Source organism: Gobius niger (assembly GCF_951799975.1).
Source record: "Gobius niger genome assembly, chromosome: 19".
NCBI lineage: Eukaryota > Metazoa > Chordata > Actinopteri > Gobiiformes > Gobiidae > Gobius > Gobius niger.
The window spans coordinates 475,021-499,313 of record NC_136870.1 but is presented as its reverse complement, the minus strand read 5'-3'; the positions used below and the strand labels follow the sequence as shown (position 1 = coordinate 499,313).

At 45.9% G+C, this 24,293-nt stretch overlaps 1 protein-coding gene across 1 annotated transcript; it reads right to left on the bottom strand.

Moving 5' to 3' along the window:
- Window positions 1-11,706: 11,706 nt before the first annotated feature.
- On the bottom strand, window positions 11,707-24,179 carry eme1 (essential meiotic structure-specific endonuclease 1). The gene is made up of 10 exons (XM_079577753.1): window positions 24,052-24,179; window positions 21,050-21,260; window positions 20,697-20,990; window positions 17,796-17,923; window positions 17,495-17,584; window positions 14,667-14,788; window positions 13,832-13,967; window positions 12,458-12,573; window positions 12,191-12,380; window positions 11,707-11,908 (listed from the first exon to the last, which is right to left on the bottom strand). Exons 2-10 carry the CDS (start codon window positions 21,243-21,245, stop codon window positions 11,738-11,740), a joined length of 1,443 nt encoding a protein of 480 aa, XP_079433879.1. The 5' UTR covers window positions 21,246-21,260; window positions 24,052-24,179; the 3' UTR covers window positions 11,707-11,737.
- Between the last annotated feature and the right edge of the window lie 114 nt (window positions 24,180-24,293).

Genomic DNA, 24,293 nt, shown 5'->3' with positions numbered 1-24,293 from the left:
AACTCACATGACCTTTACCCTGTCACCCTGAATTCCTCGGACACTCTACAAATGGGAATAAAACACTACTTGACACACCCTTACACATTAGAAGTCTTATCTAAGCACCTCGGAAACGCAGCTCCTCCTATCGCCCCCATTTATCAAAGCGCCTGCTGCTCCGCTCGCTGCATATTTGTCTCCGCCGTGCCCAGTTTACGGGATGGGGCGCGATAATTCATCCTGCTTCCCCAATCCTGACACATGAGGCCCTTTCTCCTCTTTCTCTCTCACTCTCTTCTTCTTTAAAAAAAAACAGAGCTGAAGCAGGAGGAGGCGGCCGGGTTTGTGTGCAGTGCAAGGCTGCCCCCAAGTGGCAAGAGTGGGAGATGCACCTGCAAAAGCCAATGATCAGGAAGAGTGTGCGGACTCGAAAGGAAACAAACGCTGACTTTACACTGAAATCTCCCTGAAAATATTGGCTGGAGGTTATGTTTTCCTCCTCGTCACCTGTGGCTCGCCGTGGGGCAGAGGAGCGGAGGGTCGGGCTGTAAAAGTTATTATAAGGTCAGTAGATTGTGGATAACAGACACGACGCTGTGATGCCATCGTTTTAGGAAAAGATGCGGATGACATTTTTTCTACGTTTAGTCCTGAGCTTCACCTTGTCTGAAACCTCTAAACCCCCACCTGAACCCGAGCACATTTTCTCCAGTTCAGCCATACCCAAATCTAAAAGTTGCTTGAAAAAAGTGTCAAAATAGCGATGAAAATGAGGATGAAAACACAACAAAATAGAGGTAAAAATAAGAATGGAAATGCAACAAAAAAGTGACAAAAGAGCCCCAAATAAAGGTGTCGAAAACATGACAAAAGAGTGATGAAAACGCAACATAAAAGCCACAAAAGAGCAATAAAAAAGAGACAAAAAAGTGATGAAAACGTAACAAAAAGGCCTCAAATAAAGTGACAAATGACAAACAAACTACAAAAACACAACAAAAAACGATAGAAAAGAGACAAAAATGCTTCAAAAATGTGATAAAAACACGCCAACAACGCTGCAAAAAAGTCACAATCGGGTTTGTAGGTCTTAGCTTTCAAATGAGGCATTACACTGGCGAAGCTCTTGCCTTGCTTTTGCCTGTATAAACCCTGCAAAGTACTCCAGTATTCAGTATTTTGCCTGACAAAACACCGCATTTGGTCACACTTAAAGGAACAGGCCACCGTTTTCCACACTGGGATCTGTTCTTACCTGAGCTTAGACGAGTTGATGCGAACCCGTCTGGTGTAACCGTGGAACTTCACCCCGTTTGGAGCTATAGGAATATGTTGGGAGAGGCCAAATGCTAGTAACATCCTTGGTTTTTGTGCATGACTGAGGGCACGCACAAAGACCAGACAGGTACGCATCAACTCGTCTAAGCTCAGGTAAGAACATCAAACGGTGGCCTGTTCCTTTAAGCTCCTGGGCTTTGGGTGACCTGCTAAGAATATTTGTCATCATTGTCAGTGATGAGTCCGATAGCTGTTTTCATATTTGAGGATAGATACTGAGCTGTGTGGGAAATGTCTCCTCTGCATTTGACCCATCCTCCGCTGCTGCGAGCAAGTCTCCAACAAAACCACAACTCAAAGTTATCAGCGTTTGTACAATATGATTTTCAGCGTTTTGGCTTTATTACTTTTAGTTGTTGGCTGGTTGAGCACTTAATTCCTCACAACTGGCTCCGAACGCTGGATGCAAACCGTGAGTGGGTGTTGGCATTGGACGGTGACTTTCATTTATGGTAATATTCCCAAAAAAGTTGGAACTTTCAGTAGAAAAGTTTTTGTGCTAAAATGTGTCTGCGTTAATTTGAGGGGTTACTGCAGATACGTGTTCACTATAGATGAAGTTGCAAAGTTTAAAAAAGTTTGGGTAAATAGTTTGCATTAGAGAGTGTTCTACATTGTTTCAGTCATGTTTTTATTGGGTCTGCAGTGACATCCACGTGCCTGTTTGACTTCAGAAACTTAACCAGCAGACACCATCCAAACAAGCCTGATGGTTCAGTATGGATGCACGGCGTCGTCCACTTATGGACATTCTCCTACTTGTTATGTCACATCCTGTGCCTTTGTACAATTGTGAAAAACATGTAAAAAACTGGTTAAACGGTCACTTTAATGGAACTTTTATTTTGCACTATTATAAGGTAAGTCGTACATGACTTACAAGATGGTACATTCCACATTTGCAAACTACGACTACACTTTTTGTAGGCAGCCTGAAAAGTATAACATGAGCAGAGGTTACATAAACTGGAAATGATCCGGGGGGGGGGGGGAGGTGCCACTGCCACATGCCTTTACGTGCATTTATTCACAGCATGGAAGCACAGACTTATAGGCTAGTAGCCTACATGAAAGCCATTGATAAACTGTTCTTCTTCTTCCGGTTAGACGTCATAGGGTCATGAGTTGGAGTCAGATGATGGCCTTGAGTGGTTTAGTCCTTTGACTTGACATCCACTGGTAAACAATTTAAGCAGAAATACTTCTGGTGTCATATTATTGTCACAGGCACTATCCTTTATTAAATCTTGGTCAGTGACTTCATTTTTAGATGGTTGTATCACTGATACTTCTCATTAATCATTCTTTTGTTTCTCCTTATCCGGAGCAGTTTTCCTCTTTCTAAATTCTCACTCTCAGCTCAATACTGACGATTTGGTTCATATTTGTGAATGAGAATAATTGAGCTCAGTCAGTGTTGAGTTCACTGTTTCCAGGCTCATTGCTGCAATGCTTTTTCACCACCAGATGGCGCCTATAAGCCTACCAACACGGTGTGATACCGTGTGCCACAATTTGTAAAAGAGTGTGACACACACACTGAGGTATCCCATAAGCTCCTATAGCATTACGAACAGTGAAAGATGAGCCTTAAAGCGACTATACGGAGTTTAAAAATGTTAAAATCATGTATTTTCCTCTTCCTATCCTTCCTGTCCTCTATTAAGGAGACGTACCCGTCTAACCCGCAAAGCCATCAGGATCACCAGGGATCCTTCGCACCATCACAGTCTCTTCAAGGTTATGCCTTTAGGGAGGAGACTGCGGAAACTAGGAATGGGTGAAGCACTCACTTCAAGAAAGTCATACAGGATTTATTCCTAGTCCGTCTGGGGGGAGTTTGCAGTTTCTTCTGGGCGGCCCATTGTCAGAGTCAGCGTGCTTCACAACAAGAAGGTCCGGGTTCGAGTATGTTAATCCTACGCCAAGATCCAAGGGCTTGCTACAATTTGAAGAAACCTGTGCTTGGAGGATTAGAAGAATTGATGGAATACACTGCACAATAAAGTAAAGTAACTGATAGTGACTTTCCTCCTCTCATCTCCGTCATTAACATATCCTGCTGTGTTCCTAACCTCATTTAAGCGTCCTCGAGGATCCATCTTCTGAGTTTTCTGTTATGTCTGGTGCTTATCACTGTCTTGGTCCGTTTCCATCTCGCTAATGCAGAGGAGATGAGCCGTGGGCAGTGAGAGGAGCAGTAAAGGGGATTTATGGACGCATTTCAGCAGCGACCAAACACAACAGCTGACACCCGGAGGACCACGAGAACAAGTGATGGCGTTTTGATATGCAAACAAGCCATGCTTTACTTAGAAAGGTATTCGGGCTGGGGCAATACATCGTTTTGTTTATACCAAACATTACATTTCTCAGGTTTTGCAAACATTACAAGATTGAATGAACCACCTGGAGGACGGAGGAGATACACTGTTTTATTGATCAAAACATTATGATATAAGCAATTGTAATGTTAATTCATTAAACATTTCTAACAATAATGCCAAAATCCCAGCATTTCTCCTCAAACATTTCCAAATGAGTGTTTGTCCAGGTCTATGCAAGTGAAAGCGAATTGACTGAATCCTGGGCCATTATTATTTACTTATCCCAGTCCATGCACAATTAGTATGCAAGTGAGTTTGATTTACCATATCTTTTCTTCACTTTTCTTCACTCTGAATCAAGTGTGCAGAATTGTTATGCAGTTTCTTTTTCTCCACAAAATGGGAAGGCATCTGTCAGAGACTGAAAAGTTGAAAACAGTTCAAAGCCAATCAGGGGGATGCAAAACACTTGACATTAAATAAAGAAAATGTTGGAAACGGGACGACTGAACCATCAAACGCCTTGTGGTCAATAGCCAACAGGGCCGTATGACAGGAGAAGACGGAAAGTAACTGTCAATGACCAAAAATCTACTGTGGAACCACCAGGAATACGTTTTTTCTCCCAGGTCTGCCATTTTCAGCTAACCTGGCTAACGGCAGACTGCTGTGTGCGCTCGAATTATTACGAACTGCGCAGCAGCCTGGGGACCATGGCCCAAATTTTTGCATGGATTTGGGAACCAATCACTGAACGAGGAGGGACGGCGAGATGATGACGCGCTATTCGATATACGGAAGCTTGTAGTTTATTTACGGATTAAATTATCCAACATGACAGCAGCAGACGCAACGCTATTTTTCGATCAAGCTTTAGGCCGTGTTCTAAATACACTGCTCACAAAAACTTAGGGCACACTCAAAAAACACAATGTAACTCCAAGTAAATCAAATTTCTGGGATGTCAGACTGTCCAGTTAGAAAGCCACACTTATTGTGAATCAGTTTCACTTGGTGTTGTGGAAATTAAACAGACACAGGTGGAAATGAGAGGCAATTAGCAAGATCACTCCAAAAGAGGAACGGTTTTGCAGGTGGTGACCACAGACCATTTCCCTGTCTTCATCCTTTGTACCGTATTTTTGGAACACTTTTGCATTTGTCCAGTGTTCTCACCACTAGAGGCATCATGAGGAGCATCTACAACCCACAGAAGCTGCTCAGGGAGTGATGCTCATCCAAAATGGCACGTCCATTCGTGCTGTGGCAAGAAGGTTTGCTGTGTCTCCCAGCGCAGTGTCCAGAGCATGGAGGAGATACCAGGAGACAGGCCAGTACACCAGGAGACCTGGGGGGGGCCGACCGAGGTCAACAACCCAGCAGCAGGACCGCTATCTGCTCATTTGTGCACGGAGAAACAGGAGAAGCACTGCCCGAGCCCTACAAAATGACCTCCAGAGGGCCACAAATGTGCATGTTGGTCCTCAAACGGCCAGAAACCGACTCCATGAGGGGGGTGTGAGGGGGGTATGAGGGTGGTATGAGGGGGGTATGAGGGGGTATGAGGGGGTATGAGGGGGTATGAGGGGGGTATGAGGGGGGTATGAGGGGGTATGAGGGGGTATGAGGGGGTATGAGGGGGGTATGAGGGGGGTATGAGGGTGGTATGAGGGGGGTATGAGGGGGGTATGAGGGGGGTATGAGGGCGGTATGAGGGGGGTATGAGGGGGTATGAGGGGGGTATGAGGGGGGTATGAGGGGGGTATGAGGGCGGTATGAGGGGGGTATGAGGGGGGTATGAGGGGGTATGAGGGGGGTATGAGGGCGTTGGGCCGGTGCTTACTGCCCAACACCGTGCAGCCCGATTGGCATTTGCCCGAGAACACAGCGATTGGCAGATTGGCCAAGGGTGCCCTGTGCTCTTCACGGATGAGAGCAGGTTCACTCTGAGCACATGTGACAGACGTGACAGAGTCTGGAGACGCCCTGGAGAACGTTCTGCTGCTGCAACATCATCAGCATGACCGGTTTGGTGGTGGGTCAGTGATGGTCTGGGGAGGCGTTTCATTGGAGGGCCGCACAGCCCTCCATGTGCGAGCCAGAGGTTCCCTGACTGGCATTGGGGACCGGGATGAGATCCTCAGACCTATTGTAAGACCATATGCTGGTGCTGTGGGCCCTGGGTTCCTTCTGATGCCTGATAATGCCAGGCCACATGTGGCAAGAGTGTGTCAGCAGGTCCTGCATGATGAAGGTATTGATGTTCTGGACTGGCCTGCCCGTTCCCCAGACTTAAATCCAATAGAGCACATCTGGGACATCATGTCTCGGTCCATCCATCAACGCCACGTGGCACCACAGACTGTCCAGGAGCTGACTGATGCTCTAATCCAGGTCTGGGAGGAGATCCCTCAGGAGGACATCCGTGGTCTCATCAGGAGCTGCCCAGGCGTTGTAGGGAGTGCATTCAGGCACGTGGAGGCCACACACACTACTGAGGATGATACAGACTCGTTTGGAGGAATTTCTACAGAATCTGGATCAACCAGTGACCTGATTTGTCACTTTGATTTTGACTATAATTTTGGATCCAGACCTCCAGGGGCTGAGAATTTGATTTCCATTTATCATTCTTATGTTATTTTGTTCTCAACACATTGCCCTGCACTATGAATAAAGATTTTCATTTGAAATATCGAATTGATTGACATCTAGGATGTGTTTTTTGAGTGTGCCCTAAGCTTTTGTGAGCAGTGTAGTTTAGCTCGAAAGTTTACAGTGGGTACGTCATACGTCATCAGATACGATGATACGATTGGCTGTGGCGACTGCAGACGCATGATAGACATTTGTAGCGCCCAATAAACGGCTATGGACGATCGTCAACCACACCTCTCCTACCAGAAAATGAATTGAACATTTTCAGCAGCTTAACTGATCTGAAGTGTCCAGAAGTACAAAGTGTTCAGTGCTCAGAGACATCGCCAATGTGACAAAAGTGGAAACCAACATAAACTGACCAATCTAGACTGAAGGGACGATGATCTCAAGACAGAATTTTTAAAGGTTTTATGGACTGATGAACAGTTTGGGAGGCATTCCAATTCCACTTTCAAATCCAAGTCGAAGTAGAACTTTCTGCCCATTACTGATCCAGCCATGGGCCCATTCATCAGTCCGTCCAGAGTCACTCTATTTTTATTTATTTATTTATTAGATAGGGACAATGCATATTGATGAACAGTTGCACATGAGCACTGTAAATATGTCAGATTATAGCAGGGATGCTAGTTTCCATCTGTAGTCCCTAGGCAGGCAGCACATACACAATTTACAATTACTAAAATGTGACAACAAACAAGATAAGATAATAAGATAATCCTTTCATTGATCTCACAAAGGACAAATTCACTTGTTACAGTCGGCGTTCCAGAAGATCACTCAGAGTTAATAAAGTGCAGCTGATGCAGAGATTATTGCACATGTTACTTCACAGTCTTATTGCACAGTCTGACAGCAGTGGGGATGAAGGCTTTGCGGTAGCGCTCCGTCCTGCACTGAGGGTGTCTCAGTCTGCCACTGAGAGAGCTGCTCAGCTCTTCTACAGTCCCGTGCAGTGGGTGGGAGGTATTGTCCATGATGGAGGTGAGCTTGGCTAACACCCTCCTGTCCCTCACCTCCTCCACAGAGTCCAGGGGGCAGCCCAGGACGGAGCTGGCCCTCCTGACCAGCTTGTTCAGTCTGTTCTTGTCCCGCTCTGTGCTGCCCGGGGCCCAGCACACGGCAGCGTAGTGGAGAGCAGAGGCCACCACAGAGTCATAAAAAGTCCTGACTCTGAAGGACCTCAGTCTCCTCAGAAGGACCTCAGTCTCCTCAGAAGGACCTCAGTCTCCTCAGAAGGACCTCAGTCTCCTCAGAAGGTGGAGGCGACTTTGGCCCTTCTTGTACAGGGCGTTGGTGTTGTGGGACCAGTCCAGTTTATTGTTGAGGTGAACACCCAGGTACTTGAAACTGTCCTCCTCCTCAATGTCCTCCCCCTGGATGTTCAGCGGTGTGTGCGGTAGTGGCTTCCTCCTGAAGTCGATCACCATCTCCTTCGTCTTACTGATGTTCAAGCACAGGTGGCTGCGCTCATACCAGTCCACAAAGTCTAGGATGACTGACCGGTTCTCCAGGTCGTTCCCCTTAGACACACAGCCCACGATGGCAGAGTCGTCGGAGAACTTCTGGAGATGACAGCTGTCCGTGTTGTATGTGAAGTCGATGTGTAGATGGTGAAGAGAAACGGTGAGAGGACGGTGCCCTGAGGGGCCCCGGTGCTGCAGACGACCACCTCAGACTCACAGCTGCGCAGCCGCACATACTGTGGTTGGTCCGTGAGGTAGTCGATGGTCCATGCGGTGAGATGTTCATCCACTCCCCCGTCCTCCAGCTTCCCCCGCAGCAGCGCCGGCCTGATGGTGTTGAAGGCACTGGAGAAGTCAAAGAACATGACCCTCACAGCGTTCCCGGCGTGCTCCAGGTGCGTGAGCGCCCGCTCCCACAGGTAGATGACAGCGTCCTCCACTCCGATGTTGGGTCTGTAAGCAAACTGCAGCGGGTCGAACCGGGATCACACAGGAGGTCTTCCACAGGACGGGGACCTTCTCCAGGCTGAGGCTCAGGTTGTAGATGCGGCAGAGGACCTCGGTGGGCTGGTCTGCACAGGTCCTCAAATCACTATAAATGCAATAACAACTAAAAGTGTTCACAGGCCTGGTTTTCCTTTAGCCACTGTTTAAAAAGTGTCCAGAGTTGGAGTCTCTCTGACTGATAAAGGGAGACTATTCCAGTACAGAGAGCACAGTCTGTCCAGAGGAGGTTCTCCTGTGTGGAACCTCACCGTCTCCTCGAGCTGATGCCCTGGTGCCCATGATCCCACTAACAGACTTTGGTTTGATGAAATCCTGCAATGGAGGCGGAGCAAGTCCATGCAATACTTTGTATACAAGGCAACCATATATAAAATGAATGAAATTATCAAAATGGAGTAAATGATGCTTCTCTAAAACAGTGCAGTGGTGAAAGGAGAACAGTTTCTTGTCCAAGATTTTTATGGCTTTTTTAAAAAGAGACTCTGTTGGTTTGAGTGTTGTACCAGCAGCAAGTGACCATGTGGTTCTACAATCCTCTACATGAGACAGAATCATGGAGTGTAAGAACATTGGGGCGGCAGACAGAGACATGAAGGGTCTTACCTGTCTAAACTGTGCTACATTAAAATGAACAGTTTTAGTGAGCGTTTAACATGTTTCTTAAATGTCAGCGTTGGGTCCAATGTCAGTCCCAGGTATTTGAACTCAGTGACGAGGCTGAGCTCGACTCCATCCAGGAAAACATTGGACTGTTTTAAATCAGTTGCTTTTTTACTGCACTTTTCTCACATTAGCATTGTATCTATGAAAACCTAAAGGTGCGTACAGACCAAATTGTGTGACACTTGTCACAATGTCACCACACTCTGGCCGCACGTCAGCGTGTGCTCGTAGCGCTACAACATTCATCCTCAGGCCCAAACACATTCCCAGCACAGATCCAGCCACTGATATAAGTTTTATAGTCGTTGCTTTTAATCCAGTGTGTTTAGGTAAAGAAGCACTGATGTGTGTCTTTGTAAAAGTCCCAGAGCTGCTGTAGCTCCGGTTCACAATGAAGCTAACAGGTGTGTTTAAGATGAAGTGGCCTCGCCTCGATTCCAGACGAGACCAGGATGAGAAAAAAGGATGCAGGGGCAGCGAAGCGTCAGGGCAACACGTTTCTGATCTAAACACAACTCATTTCCCACAATCCCTTTGGCCTTTGTAGTTCAGGCAGCCGAGTGACGTCGGGCTCACACCAAGCGGAAAAAAACGCGTTCCGTCGCTCAGCTTGCTCGACTTCCTTCGCCAGCCCCCTGTGCCGGAGCGCGTGGAGGTGGGTTTGAGACGCATGAGCCAATGATGCACAGTCTGTTTTTTTAACGCTAGTCTCCGCTCCGGCCGCCCGTATCTCGCCGCTCTGGATTTCCGGAGGCTTCTTTCCGGTCGCCAGGCAGCAGAGGGAATGAATGGAAGCTCGCCGCTCTCCTCTCTTCCGCCGCTCCAGGTGTGAGCCCGGCGTGAGGTGGAGAAAAGCAACTTCGCTCGCCGACCCAAGGCGCTCCAGCCGCCTCGGTCTCTCGAGAATACGGGCACCGTCGCACAGGTGGCGTCAGAGCGAGGCGGGGCCATCTTAGACACGAATGTGACCGGCCTGCACCGCTCGCCTGCCGCCACCTCCAGCCGCCGCCTCCATGCTAACTATCATAGCCACTTTAGCATAGGGACCTCTGGTGCTAACTAACCAGTGATTAGGAGCTATGTAATAGTAATAATAATAATAATAATAATAATAATATTAATATTATTAATAATAATAATAATAATAATAATAATAATAATAATAATAAAAACATTCTGCACAAATCAAACTTTATAAAAGTGACCAAATCCATGATGTCGTCCCCACAGCTCAGTCACATGTCAGTGTTAAAGAGCCGCCTCAGTAAACGGATGAAATGAAGACAGTTTGTGCTTTTGTTTTCATTTAGTAGAAACTTAAGCCACATGGATCATTTCAAAACTTTCAAACTGCCGTTGAAATAAAATAACACTAAAGGGAAATGTATGGCTCATTTGGATTTTTTTTTCTTTGTTTGGACACCATGTAGTTGTTGGACACTAGGGGGCGACATGCGCTTTTGTTTGGCCTGCACTTCACCAATAACTTTAAAGAAGAAGAAAAACAGCTGTTGGTGATGTCACTTCCCTTTCCCCTGTTTAAGGATGGACGGATTGTTCAAAATGCTGCTGAAGCTGTAGTTCCCGAACTGCACAGATCTAACAGTCGACCCATGGAAGGTTAAGGAGTTAGTTGCTAGTGCTAGTGCTTAGAGGCTACAGTTTGATGGTTTCAGACTCAGCCACAGAAAAGCAACTTCGCTCGCCTCCCCAAGGCGCTCCAGCCGCCTCGGTCTCACGAGAATACGGGCACCGTCGCACAAGTTGCGTCAGAGCAAGACGGTGCCGGCTTGGCCACGAATCTGACCGGCCTGCACCGCTCGCCTGCAGCGTAAAAGTTGAAATATACTACACAAGCTGTAAGGCCAATACTCTATGATCTAGCAAATAGCCAAATGTAAACGTCCCAATTTTAAATCAATGAAAAGAGATACTTTAAAACCTCTGAAAATAACACGACCACACAGTTTGTAACATTATTCATGATCATTTAGTTCAATATTTTAGCAACTGAACCACAAACAAGTCATCCTCGAACTTCTCATAGAACTCATAACTTCATATACAAACACATGAAAAATCCTTGCACTACAGCAGCATAATCACAAAAAATATGAAAAAAAATAACAATAACAATAATATTTTTTTATGCTAAAGTCGACATATCCTTTAGCAAATGGCATGCTCGCGAATCAATGGCACCTTGACACACTTGGAACGGATTGAAAAAGGCAGTGGATCTAATCAGGCAACAAAATACAGAAACTACAGATTAGCAGTAGAAGAAGAAATAGCCAAATTGAACAACATTAATCAAAAACACATGCACAAAGCAATGTAATAGTACTTCAGGTCTGTTTTTGATGAGGGAACTGCATTATACGATATGTTTAAAAGCTTTGCATTACGTTATTCTTTAGTCTGGGATTTTTAAAAGAATGGCCTCATTTGCATGGTTTATATTCATGTAAAAAGAATTAAAAAAAAAAAAAAAATCAAGTAGATTGAGGTGGGTAGAAACTCAAAAACCATATCCAACTTACTTTTTCTGATTCATTATGATTTAAACCCTCAAAAGCATGGTTTGGTTTTACTCGCACATGTATCAGTAATCCTGCATTATATTCAGTCCATCTCCTTCTTTCCCACTGAAAATGTCCGCCCGCACTCATGCGGAGCAATCCTTGAAGCTAGATTTGATTTGACGTTGTACTTCAATAGGAAAACCAAGGTTCAAGTGTCCAAAGGAGTTTCAAAAGTCCTTCTCAAACACTGTAGAGCGGTGACTCAAACCTAGCTTCCAAACGTCTGTTCCGGATCCGTGGCGGTCATTAGCACACACAGGCGTTTGGACAGCTCGGGGCCCACACGGCGCACCGTGGAAGTCACCCCCTCGCCGCGCCGGATCGGGATATCCGACAGCAGCGCCATCTTGTCCCTCTCTGTCTGGCACGAGCGGTAGGCCTGCAGGGAAAAAAGGAAAAGGAAAACATAAGATGATGATGATTTAAAATAGTTGATCGTCATAGGCTGGACGTGCACTAAAATGAATATTTCTCCTGCCTAACAATGCTTTTGGAACTTTAGTACTGCTCAGAACTGGTTCATTTCAAGAAAGGCCGTCTCTTTGTTGAATTTAGGAACCGTGTCTCATGACAGTGGAGTTCCCCAGGGGTCGGTCCTAGGCCCCCTATTGTTTGAAACATTATTTCCGCATACGTGAATAAAACAACACAATGGTCCTACCTGTGTGAGCAGATGAGGAGAGGGGTAGGCGGCTAACACGGCGTTGGCCATGTCGGCGCTGACCCGGTTGAGCTGTTGGATCTGCAGCCTCCACACCTGCAGCAGGCCCTTGCCTGTCCGATCCACCTTATGCCCACCCGCCCACTTGCTCTCCAGGTAGAATGAGAATCCGTTGTTGTCACGCTCACGCCTGCAAGGGGGTGGGGGGAGATATTACAGGTTGGTATTATTTTCATACAAATCTCATGGCTAGACGTCCTCTCTTACTTGAACGGGGCTTCGGCAACGGCCTTGGTTGCCCTGGTGATGTGTTCGGTGAAGTCCTTCCAGGCAGACAGGAAGTGGATGCAGACTCCGGTGGTCAGCTGCAAATGGACCACGGCCTGAGAAGAGACCGTTAATGTCTGTCAGCGTTATGGACGGCATGGATGTGCATTTAAACAGCAAGAGTAGAGCATTGAAAAAAGGGTTGGGGTACGGGAATATTTTTCTACAGATGGCTAGATTTGATGCCTGGTGAGTCCTGGGACAGCAAAAAAAAATACTTGGTTGCTTCAGCTCAAAAAAATATGTGTATCTATATAAAAAATGAAAAGAAAAAGTAATGAATAAATAAAGATGACATTTCTGTTGAATAATGTAACACTGCTGCAAAATGAGCTTAAACACCTTTAACCTAAACCTATATTACTTTACATCCATATTGGTAACGGGGTTGGGTGTGACTTTGAGTTGTGATTACTCTGCAAAATGGCTGCTGAAGCACATGCTTGTCAGACAGTGGCTGTTTCCCAATGTCCAGGATCCTCGGCGTCTCGACCACTTCGGACGTAAATCACGTCATCACAGCGCCGCCAAGTGGTTCCATTTCACTCAGACCACTCGCCCCCTCGCAGCTCCACTCCTCTGCTCATTTACGATCCTCCGCTGCCTCGGAGAGCTGAAATTACCCATGCTGCACTGCAACATTGTTGTTGTTTTCTTCTCTCGCAAAACTTTAAAAAAGTTTTGTTCCACATTTGTGTTGTGAATATTGTAATAATAAAATCATTGGTAGAAGTGTTGTATTTAAAGTTAATGAAAGGCCTCATAAATAGGCCTTATTGAGAAAATAGTATTTATGGCCGATAAACTGGACCTGCTAACCAAAACCAATATAGAAACAGTTTCCTGGCCTCTGTTGTTCATAAAACAGTTATTTTTGTAAGCATAGGTTGACATTTGATTATATGATTTGACACGTGACCTGACGCAGCCGCTCGCCCCGGAGGCCGTTCGGTGAGAGGTCACTCGGCTCCGTTTTGGAGGAGCCGCCACCGAGGCGTCAACGAAGTGGCCAAACGGATCCTCGCAATTGAGAAACAGCCAGTGAGCACATGGCATGCATGTGATTCAGAACTAGCAAATCAATACCACAATTAGGTAATGGGGTTAAGCCATTCAAATTGGCAACCACATTTTCATTCATTGGGAAAAATCACAAAAGTAAGAAGTCCAAAAGTCAAGTTAATTTTGCACAAGAGTCCACATTTAGGATTAGACACAGTGTTCCATACTGAAGGTAAGATGTCCAAAGGAGCTCACGACAGGACTTTTAAAACAATAAAGTGAGTATTGTTTCCCGCTGCCGTCGTGACCCACCTCCTCCACCTCCACACGACTCAGCTCCGGCAGGGCCCCCTCTGCCCCAGCCTTCTTCTTCTTCCTCTTGGCCCCTCCCTGATCCTCCCCCACCACCGCCTCCCGCAGCTTCTTCTGACTCTGGGCCTTGTTGGACCTTGGGGAAAAAAATAAATAACAATGATGATAATAAATCTTTCCTTACCCAGACATGCAAACAAATACATGGTGAAAAAGGCGACAGTTCGCGGGGCTGTGGCGGAGCACGGGGGTTTGCAGAACATGTCGTTTCTATGATTAATGAACTCAAACAATCCACTCTTTTTATATTGATTCAACACTAAACTTAGTTGGCTTTGATTTTGTTTTAAAACTGTAATTCTTCTAATAGCTTCAGTGTCATCACAGAGTGGACAGAGACATTAAAGGATTTGTGCATAATGTGAAATTCAGAATCAGGTTCTGTACGACAGAAGATACTGTTTTCTAGGCTTATTTGAAAAAAAAATAATAAAAGGGTAAAAAATATTATTACATTATGGATTTTTATAGATAGATTTCAAACTTTGATTGACGATTAGGAATATAGTCTATACATAAAGGGCATCTTTGGCGTAACAACAGCGGTGAACTTTTACAAGCCTCAGCATTGTATATTTACTCCCCGATTCACGTGAATGGTATTTTCTGAGGTCAAAACCGCTGACTTCACCAAAATCGACAGATTTGCATGTATGCACTATTGAGTTACTAATACCAGTCTAAACCCCCACTAAGATTACAACTACTGCTAAACTACATAGTCTACAACTGTGACTACAAGTCCTACTCCTACTCCTACTACAACTACTACTACCTGAAGTACTGCTCCAGTCCAATGACCACCAGGCTGATGTCCTTCTGTGGATGGCGTCTCTGCTGTTCCTGTATCCATGAGGTGAGAGTCCGTCCACACTCTGTCCGGCCTGTCCTCTCCTCCTGAGCAGCAGACATTTGGACATCGTATTTTCATTAGCTGAGGGGGTATTCTGCTTTTTTCAATCACATAGCACCAGTCCATAGCACACTACAATGATGATGAAACCCCCGTTGGTCTGTAAATCCATCCATCCATTTTCTTCCGCTTTATCCGGGGCCGGGTCGCGGGGGCAGCAGTCTCAGCAGAGATGCCCAAACTTCCCGATCCACACACACCTCCTCCAGCTGTTCTGGGGGGACCCCGAGGCGGCACCAGGCCAGCTCGGAGACATAGTCCCACCACCGTGTCCTGGGCCTTCCACGAGGCCTTGTCCCACTAGGACATGCCTGGAACACCTCCCGCGGGAGGCGACCAGGAGGCATCCGGAACAGATGCCCGAGCCACCTCAGCTGCTCCTTTCGATGTGAAGGAGCAGCGACTCTACTCCGAGCTCCTCCCGGGTAGCTGAGCTCCTCACCCGATCTCGGAGGGTGCGCCCAGCCACCCTGCCAAGGAAACTCATTTCGGCCGCTTGTATTCGCGATCTTGTCCTTTCGGTCATGACCCAAATCTCATGACCATAGGTGAGGGCGGGAACGTAGATCGATTGGTAAATCTAGAGCTTTGCCCCGACTCAGCTCCCTCTTCACCACGACAGACCGATACAGCGACCGCATCACTGCTGACGCCGCACCGATCCGTCTGTCCATCTCACGCTCCATCTGTCCCTCACTCGTGAACAAGACCCCGAGATACTTGAACTCCTCCACTTGAGGCAAGAACTCTGTAAATGCAGTAAAATAAAATAACTGCCTTGTATAAAATTGCTCTCTCAAAATGGCGGTAGTGAATGTCTTGAAATAGGCGTCTGTCTCTTTAAGAACCTCTGACCCTTTCCGACACGCCCCCTGCACACACTGTCTGTGGCATCACAACACTCCGCTCGTTTTCTCCACAGTATTGAAACTACGATCGATTTTCGGTGCATTTAATTTTTATTGTTGGAAAGGAGCTACTCTTTATCACTTTGTGAACAATGGCCACACAGGATATTATTTGATCCAGCGTCTGACCCAGAAAGTGACTTTGGAGACGAACCTTCCACACCGGACGCTTGGACGGGGCTCTTGCCTGAAAAACAACTGCTGTTTGGAGGCTCTAGTCGCTCTTTGCATCTGCCATGCCCTATGGATCTCTAACTATACCCCCATGGACGACACCAGGATCTGCAGGAGCCCATACGATTCAAAGACGGACATTATCTGTGCAGGTGGACAGTGGTTTTTCGAGGTTACCCGTTAGCTTGTTATAATCGACTACAGCTCATTGTTGATGAAAAGTCTGCAATAAACCACAAATGTGTAAAGCCAGGCTCATTGTGTGATCATCGTAAAGGCTGCTTCGAGTAGTTGCCTGTTTTACTGACGTTATTAATGCATAATATGCTGCTTGTTTTCAATGAATGTTTCGAGCTGGCTGTTAGCTTGTCGTGGCTAATATTAGCTCCGGGAGAAAACCACTCAGCTATGACCCATTGTAGATGAAATGTGAGCAATAAACTTCCAAATCAACAAGCCAGGCTCCGTGTGTGATCATCATAAAGGCTGCTTCAAGCAGTTGCCTGTTTTAGTGACGTTTTCAATGCATAATATGCTGCTTGTATTCAGTGAATTTTCCCGTTAGCTTGTCGCGGCTAGCTTGTTAGCTCCGGGAGAAAGCCATTCGGCTATGACCCATTGTAGATGAAATGTGAGCAATAAACTTCCAAATCAACAAGCCTGGCTCCGTGTGTGATCATTGTTAAACGGTTCTTTATGTGTGTGGTGGTTTTATTGACTTTATTTGTGCATATTTCTCGTTTTCACGTGATGACTCGAGGTTTAGCTTAGCATTAGCTTTCTCCGGAGGCTCTGTGCATCATCAAGGCCCAGCGCAGAACCAGACACTGAAATAAGTGTTCTTGTCACCGGTTTTAATCCTGGGTGTTTCGGTAACAGAAACACTGATGTGTGTCTTTGTAAAAGTCTGCTGTGGCTCCGGTTCACAACACATGAAGCTAATCCTCCATGATGACTCTGTTTACATCTTAGGGCTGGACATGTGGGGAGGGGGTTCTGCTGAGGAGCAGTGGTTGGTTACTCGGCTGGTGATGAAAGCTCGGAGGCGTCTCCAGGAGGTGGGGGCGTTCCTAGGAGGACTCAGGCAAACTTATCCCTAAAATGGCCGCCATCAGAGTTTTTACAGATGACTCAGAAATACGTGAATGTGCCAAGGCAACACTTCAGGCATGTTTTTAATGAGGGAGTGACAGAATAACATGATAGAAAGCTTGAAAAAGTTGATTTTGCAAAATACCCCCCCCCCCCCTTTAACATTAATATTTTGTTTAGTCTAATAATTCTCTTTAGTTTTAGTTGACTAAAATCGCATGTGAATTTACTCGAAAAGTTCATTAATTCATCTTTACCCTTGACTTGATCCTACATGGACAAAAGGGGCCATTCACAACAGTGGAATATGTAAGTACACCCCTGTATTAAATCGCTAGCTGATCCTTTTCTTTTCTTTTATGTTTCTGTGGTATTAGTTCAAACACACACTGTTTACTCATTTTTATGAGTTTGATGAAGATCCGACCACATGTTATGACCAATTTAGGCAAAGCGTTCACGTACTTTTTCCTCCCACAGATAATAATCCTCATTTCATGACTGACTTTTCCTCACCTGGACGTAGCTGTGGCTCAGATTGATGAAGTCGTCCACAGTGATCTGGATCACCACATGCTTCTCCTGCTCACAGTCGCCATCTGCAGACTGTGAACAGAAAGGCAAAGGCCTTTAGTATTTCCCACACGCTTTACTTATCAGTCCAGACTTGACATTGGTATTGTAATCCTGGTGGTAATCCCGACCAACCAATAACTCGCGTCTGGGACTGCGCTAACGGCAAATCACTTCTCCCACATTTGGCGACTCATTTACAGCCATCACAGTTGGTGGTAAATGCGTGCGTGTGTGACATGACCTGAGCACCGGGCGTCCTGCGCCTCCAGCTCACACTGCGAGGGAGGGGCTGCTTCTCGATGGCGCAGCTGCAGCCCAGAGCCTGCAGAGAGGACAGAAGGGCCCCCCCGCCCTCTAACTGCAGGAGCGCTGGGGACACAAAGCAAAAGCAGTTTTTTAAGGTAGTATTTGGACCACGCAGAGTGAATCCATGACAGCTCTGATTAATGGATGGATTATTGTCAGATGAAATGAGTTGTAGGAATAGTATTAAAGGGTCTATGTCGTGCAAAATCAGTTTTTTTCATACTGTTATAAAAGTTGGCTTCAGTAATGGCGTAATTTGGGAACACACACAGGCTTTACAGGTGAGGCTATATGTATTGAATCCTTTTGTAATTCGGGACATTTCGCCTGGGTGCCCAAAGATTTGAGTGGGTGCTCCAGCCCCACAGCACCCTAGGTATCGGCCCCTATGTTATATATGGAGTGGTGTTTAAAACTGTCTAATGCATGGCTCCGAGTGGTTTAATCCGCTTAGACCAGACCTGGGCAAAATACGGCCCGCGGGCCACATCCGGCCACAACTCGTAGAGCATAAATCCCTATGTATGTCCAAAAAAAAAGTAACTCTCTAGCCCAATCCTGTGCAGTTATGATTTTTTTAAAATGCTCACTCCAGCCACTAGGGGGCAGATTAAATAAGAATAAAAGGAATGAATTGCACAGGTGTCCAGCAGAGTGCACTGACATAGTAAAAAATCAGGACATAAACACATTGTGTGACTTGCAAGTGGGAAATGGACAGTCTGCCCCTGGGCAGCTGTGGCTACAATAGATTACTACCACGGAGTGTGGAGTGAATGAATATTGAGACTTGTGACACAGGCTTGTACAGGGCAATAAGTGTCAGCTGTTTTTATGAGGCTACAGTCCTGTCGGGCTCATTATTATTTATTTATTGAAAAAAAATCCTCAATGTTTTTTCCCAATCAAAACAATTGTTTTTATTTTGGAGCTTTTGTTTTTAGCCCCCGGCGATACACTCCCATATATTATATATTATATATTACTAGCTGAGACCCGGCCTTCGGCCGGGCCTCGCTAGTCTCCACATTTGATATTCTGAGATTATGAGTGATTACAAAGAAATGTCCAACCCGTCACACAGTTCAGCTGTAGACCAGTGGTTCCCAACCCATTCCAAAAACTATGGCCACGACAAATGTTTAAAATAATGAAGGCAAAAAATAATTTCAAACAAACAGCAATTGGAGAGTTTGATGCACCCGTACTCCTTTCTTATTAACTACAACGACAATATGCTATGTTATATGCTAAACTCAGGGAATAGAATTCAAGAGACAGTGGAATAATTATGGATAAATATTAGGGGTTCAGCTCTAACGGTTTGGTTCACGGTGCAGGACCCGTGGTTTGGTGCATCACGGTAGTGTACAAAAAGAAAAATAATGAGTAGGTTTTGAACTGAAATAGCCTAATGATCGTTGTTAGACAGTATTTATAACCTTACAATAAAATTGGCAATGCTTTCAAAGCTGCTTTAGAATGAAATGTACCTCTGGGCTCACAATACGTGAGAGCAAAATAGAAAACAAATGGTACAGCAGCAAAGTAAAAAAAAAGAAAAAAAACTACGCAGTGCAGGCCATGCGCTCGTTAAGTAGTAGTTTCATTTTCGCTTTCACTCACACGGAGGAGAAATCAGTCGGAGCAGCGCGTTTGATTAGAGGCTGCAGTTTAGGGTGAGTGACGATGGCACACAGCGGCCTGTTTGGATGCGCGCGCGCACACACATACACGCCTGCGCACGCACACACACACACACACACACGCACGCACGCGCACACAGCCCTGTTTGGATGCGCGCGCGCACACACATACACGCCTGCGCACGCACACACACGCACACACACACGCACGCACGCGCACACAGCCCTGTTTGGATGCGCGCGCGCACACACATACACGCCTGCGCACGCACACACACGCACACACACACGCACGCACGCGCACACAGCCCTGTTTGGATGCGCGCGCGCACACACATACACGCCTGCGCACGCACACACACGCACACACACGCACGCACGCGCACACAGCCCTGTTTGGATGCACGCGCGCACACATACATGCACGGCCGCTCACACGCGCACACACACAAACGCGCGCGCACACACACAGCGCCCAGGTTGAAGGCGCGCACACGCACGGCAGTCAGATCTCGTGCACTCGCGTATTTGTGACGGTGGGTTGTCCTCGGACAGCAGCACCGCAGCACCGCGGCTTCCTGGTGTTCCCAAACGGTCTCCCATCCCAGTCCTAACCAGGCCCGTCCCTGCTTAGCTTCAAAGTCGGTATGGGAAATAAACATGGCGGCGCCCAGGCGGCGGCCATTGAGATAGCGTTTTCTATAATAGATACTTATATATCCCCATATAAGTTTGAGTTATTGTTGGTGCAGCTCCGACTCAAAGGCTGCTCATGGGGCCCTTTATGAAAATGAATTGCCCACCCTTGGCTTAGACCAAGGTCTAAAAAATTAATTTGGGCAGGAGTTTTAAACCTCTTAACCCCCCACCTGAAACAAGCACATTTTCTCCTGCTCGGCATTGCCCAAATCTTTAAGTTTCTTGGAGAGCTTATATTATATGTGTATTGCATTTTAATGTGTATAATTGTACTTTTACTCCCTTCAGGAGGACACACAACACACAATTTTTCACACAATTTTTCATCTGTAGTCCAGGGACTACAGATGAAAAATAGCCCTTTTACTAATTCTGGCATATTTACATGTATAATGTATATTAATATGCACTGTCCCTATAATAAATAAATAAATAGCCTGTAAGATTCCAGCACAAGTTCCTCTTGAGGTCCATTGGTCCGACCCTCTCACCCGGATCCACCACCGCCACCATGTACTTGACGCACTCCTCCGGCCTTAGCGCTTTGGTGGCCTCCGCCATGGCCCTCTTCTGCGCCTTCTCCTCCTCTTTGCCCATCCTCTGCACCTCCTTCTCCCGCTGCTTCTCCTCTCGCGCCTGCTTCCTCCTCAGCGCCTCCTCCTTTGACTTCTGGATCTCCCCCACTGTCCGTTTGGGAGCCCTGCCCCCTGCCCCCGGACCTTCACTCCCGTTGCCGTTTTGCTGAAGCAGGTGCACCGTTTCCGTGCAGCTCTGGGGTGAGATACCTACAGGAGATTGGCAAAGGTTAACGTCTCAATATTTAGAATTGTCTTTTCCTGAATACGTTCCCCACCTGTATTGTTCTGCTTCTGTTGGAGGCGCAGGGCCAGGGGGACGTACGGCGCGTCATCGTCGGAGTCGCTGCTGATGATCATGGCGGCGCAGGGGGCAGAGGGTTTGACTGGTGGGTGCGGCCGTTTCGTGAGGACAAATGGGAGCTCCTCGTCCAGGTCACTGTTGGAGTCTGTGGAGCTGTGCATGCTGGACACAGACTGCTGTAAACATAGAATAACAACTACATAAAGTCACTAAATATGAATGTACGTGTAGGAGCCGCAAATAGGAGACAGACTCACTATGGTTTTAACCTTTTAAGGGGCTAGATGCTCACTACTGCCACATCAGGTCTTGTGCGTAACTGCAGTCTCTATAACACCTTTTTGAGTGGATTTTAGAGGCAGTTGTGGTGAACAGGTCTGAGCTCATTCTACACATTAGGACATGGAGGAACATGTAGGGGGAGGAAAATACTTGGTTTTAACATTTTTAAACTCTATATAGTCCCTTTAAGCCCCACCTGAACCATGCACATTTTCGCCAGTTTGGCTTTACCCAAATATGCTTCTCGACGGAAGCTTACAGCCTCTAAGCGTATGTGCAACGCCTCATTTGAAAGCTAAGACCTACAAAACTGAACGCAACTCTTTTATCGTGTTGTGTTTTTGTCACGTTTTTGTCTCTTTTTTTATCGCTTTTTCATAACGTTTTTTTCTCTCTTTTGTCACCTTGTTATCATGTTTTTGCGTTTTTATCGCTCTTCTGTTGCTTTTCCTTCACTGTATAGTCGTGTTTTTTAATCGATTGTTTATTGTGTTACTGTTGCTTTTCCGGCACATTTAGTGCTTTTTTCCCCCAATAAACCTATAGATTTGGGTAAAGCCAAACTAGAGAAAATGTGGTCAGTTCAGGTGGGGGTTAAGAGATTAACTAGCTTGACATAAAATTGCTCAAAAATATATATTTTTATACGTGTGTGACGTTTAAGGGTTCAGATCACACACAAAAACATGACTGTACAACTGCATGTGCTAGAGGTAAAAAAAAGAACGAAAAAAAGAAAATACCAATACAGAGACCAATAAGGAGTCTAAGGAGGAGAAAGCTGCAGAGCTGGAGCCAAGACAGATCTACCATGAAGCGAATCCACCATGATAGGTCGCCCTCTGCTGGATAAGGCGGATCTAGACTGATCAGCTTTTAGGAAGGTTGATGTTGATCGATGTTGATCTACTTCATGCATGTGAGGAGTTAGTAGGCTGAGTTATTTACATTTTTTCATGAAAACAAAACAAAATTCTTATGAATAAATTTGGAAAATGTAAGTAGATGCTTCTGTAGAATGATAGAGATAACATAACTTCGAACAGCAAACAAATTACTTGTTATTTTTGTTCCTAAACAATCCTAATCTTAACCTAACCCTAATCCTAACCTTAACCTAACCTAACCCTAATCTTAACCTAACCCTAATCTTAACCTAACCTAACCCTGACAACCCTAATCTTAACCAAACCCTAACAATAATTGTAAAACATAAAAAAAATTAACAAATAATACCGTCATGGATCTGCTGTCACCAGCAGAGGGCGCACTATCACGGCGGATCTGCCTCGCTGTCGTGGATCTGTCTCTACTCCGGGTCTGCAGCTTTCAACTATTGAGAGCAAAACATAAACATTAATGCTCTTCTCTTCAGATCCAAATCAAGGATTAGCGGCACAACCTTGAAAACAGTGTTGGCTGCGCTACTTTTCATTATTATGATATTGTTGTTGTTGTCTTCATGCATGCAGAATACAACTAAAACGCTATTTCAGCGCATGTTGTCTGTGTAAGCTCTCAGCCGTACAGGAGTTGTCCATCTTCGATGAAGGTATTCAAGTCGTCTTCTGTACTCTGTGATTGGAGTCTCGAACGTTTCGCCTCTCATCCAAAAGGCTTCGTCAGCGAACTAAGTTCTGTTCAGCTCGCAGCCTGGATAAAGACCAAAGGGCAGGAGTTGGGGAAGGCCCGGCTCCTCCCCAGAAACTGCCTGTGAGTAAACACTTCTGAGCGTCTCTAACGACCTGCTCACTCCAGAGGCTGGATGTGTCCTGACCTCTTCAGAGCTGATCACTGTAGATCACCTGCTTTTTGTTCTGTTGTTGCTGATGTGCCGTCTCTTTGGACTGGCAGAAACCGGCTGTCGCAGAAGGAGATTGGAGTAAAGTGGAGAAAGATTAAATCTGAGTCCCCCATTCTGGTTCATGGAGGGATTTTCTTTCTTGACAAAAATAGCTTCTTTTACTCCTTATTCAAACCAACGTTGTTCTTTTGCTCAGATCTTGCCCTCTCCGTCCTCAAAGGAGTGGTTGGAGGCTTTGAGGTGGAGATGCACAGCCGACTGGGGGCCGCTCGTGCTTTCTCTTCGGTGTTGATAAAGTCTCTTCAGTAATACTTGTTTCTTTTCTCCAATATAATGTTCTTTGCACTCTTCTTCTTTGCATCTAGAATAAACCAAATTGTTTTGTTTAGCGTTTTGTCTTTGGGATGAACTAGGTTTTGTCTCAGTGTATTCACAGGTTTGTGGTAACTGGAATCCTGTGCTGTCTAAAGATTCTCTGAAGCTTCTCTGAGACCTCAGCTACATACGGCACTGATACTCCCTTTCTTCTGGGCTCTGTGGTCTGTCTGTCCTGGTCTTTGGGTCTTCTTGCCCTCTGTGCTTTAGTGAAAGACCAGTTAGGATCCACAGCCTGAGAGAGCTCTCTGGACGTGTTGCTCCTCTTTGGTCTTGTGCACTGGTGGGCACCTCTTTAGCCCTATGTCCGAGTGTCCTAATGACCCCTAGTTTGTGCTGGAGTGGATGGTTTGAGTCAAACATTAAATACTGGTCAGTATGAGTTCCTTCCTGTAAACCTCTGTAATGCTGGGGTCCGTTCGAGACTCCAACTCCAACCACTGAGTACAGAAGACGACTCCAATTCCTTCATTGAAGAATTTTAGCGCACGTTTTTTCATGCAGACCTTTTGTTGGTAAATCCACACGTGTAGAATAGAGTCCGCAGCAATGAGAAAAGGTCTAAAGTGGCTATTTTCACGATGAAATCAAAAGTTTTCTGTTGAAACGATGCGCGGAGACATGTTTGATTCGCCCGGGTATGCGGGAAGGGTGTGTAGTTCAAGAGTCCTGGGATTTTGTTTGTAACGTGAATAATAAATGGCAACAATTTATAAAACACACTACGGTTATATGTTTACCACAACGT

What these genes read in the sequence shown, in the direction of transcription:
- eme1 (XM_079577753.1), bottom strand. Translation starts at nt 21,245, where the DNA reads ATGCACAGCTCCACAGACTCCAACAGTGACCTGGACGAGGAGCTCCCA. An exon ending in TGAGCCACAGCTACGTCCAG is followed by an intron (nt 14,789 to 17,494) that starts GTGAGGAAAAGT and finishes TCTGCTGCTCAG; the next exon opens with GAGGAGAGGACAGGCCGGAC. An exon ending in GGACTGGAGCAGTACTTCAG is followed by an intron (nt 13,968 to 14,666) that starts GTAGTAGTAGTT and finishes TTTTTCCCCAAG; the next exon opens with GTCCAACAAGGCCCAGAGTC.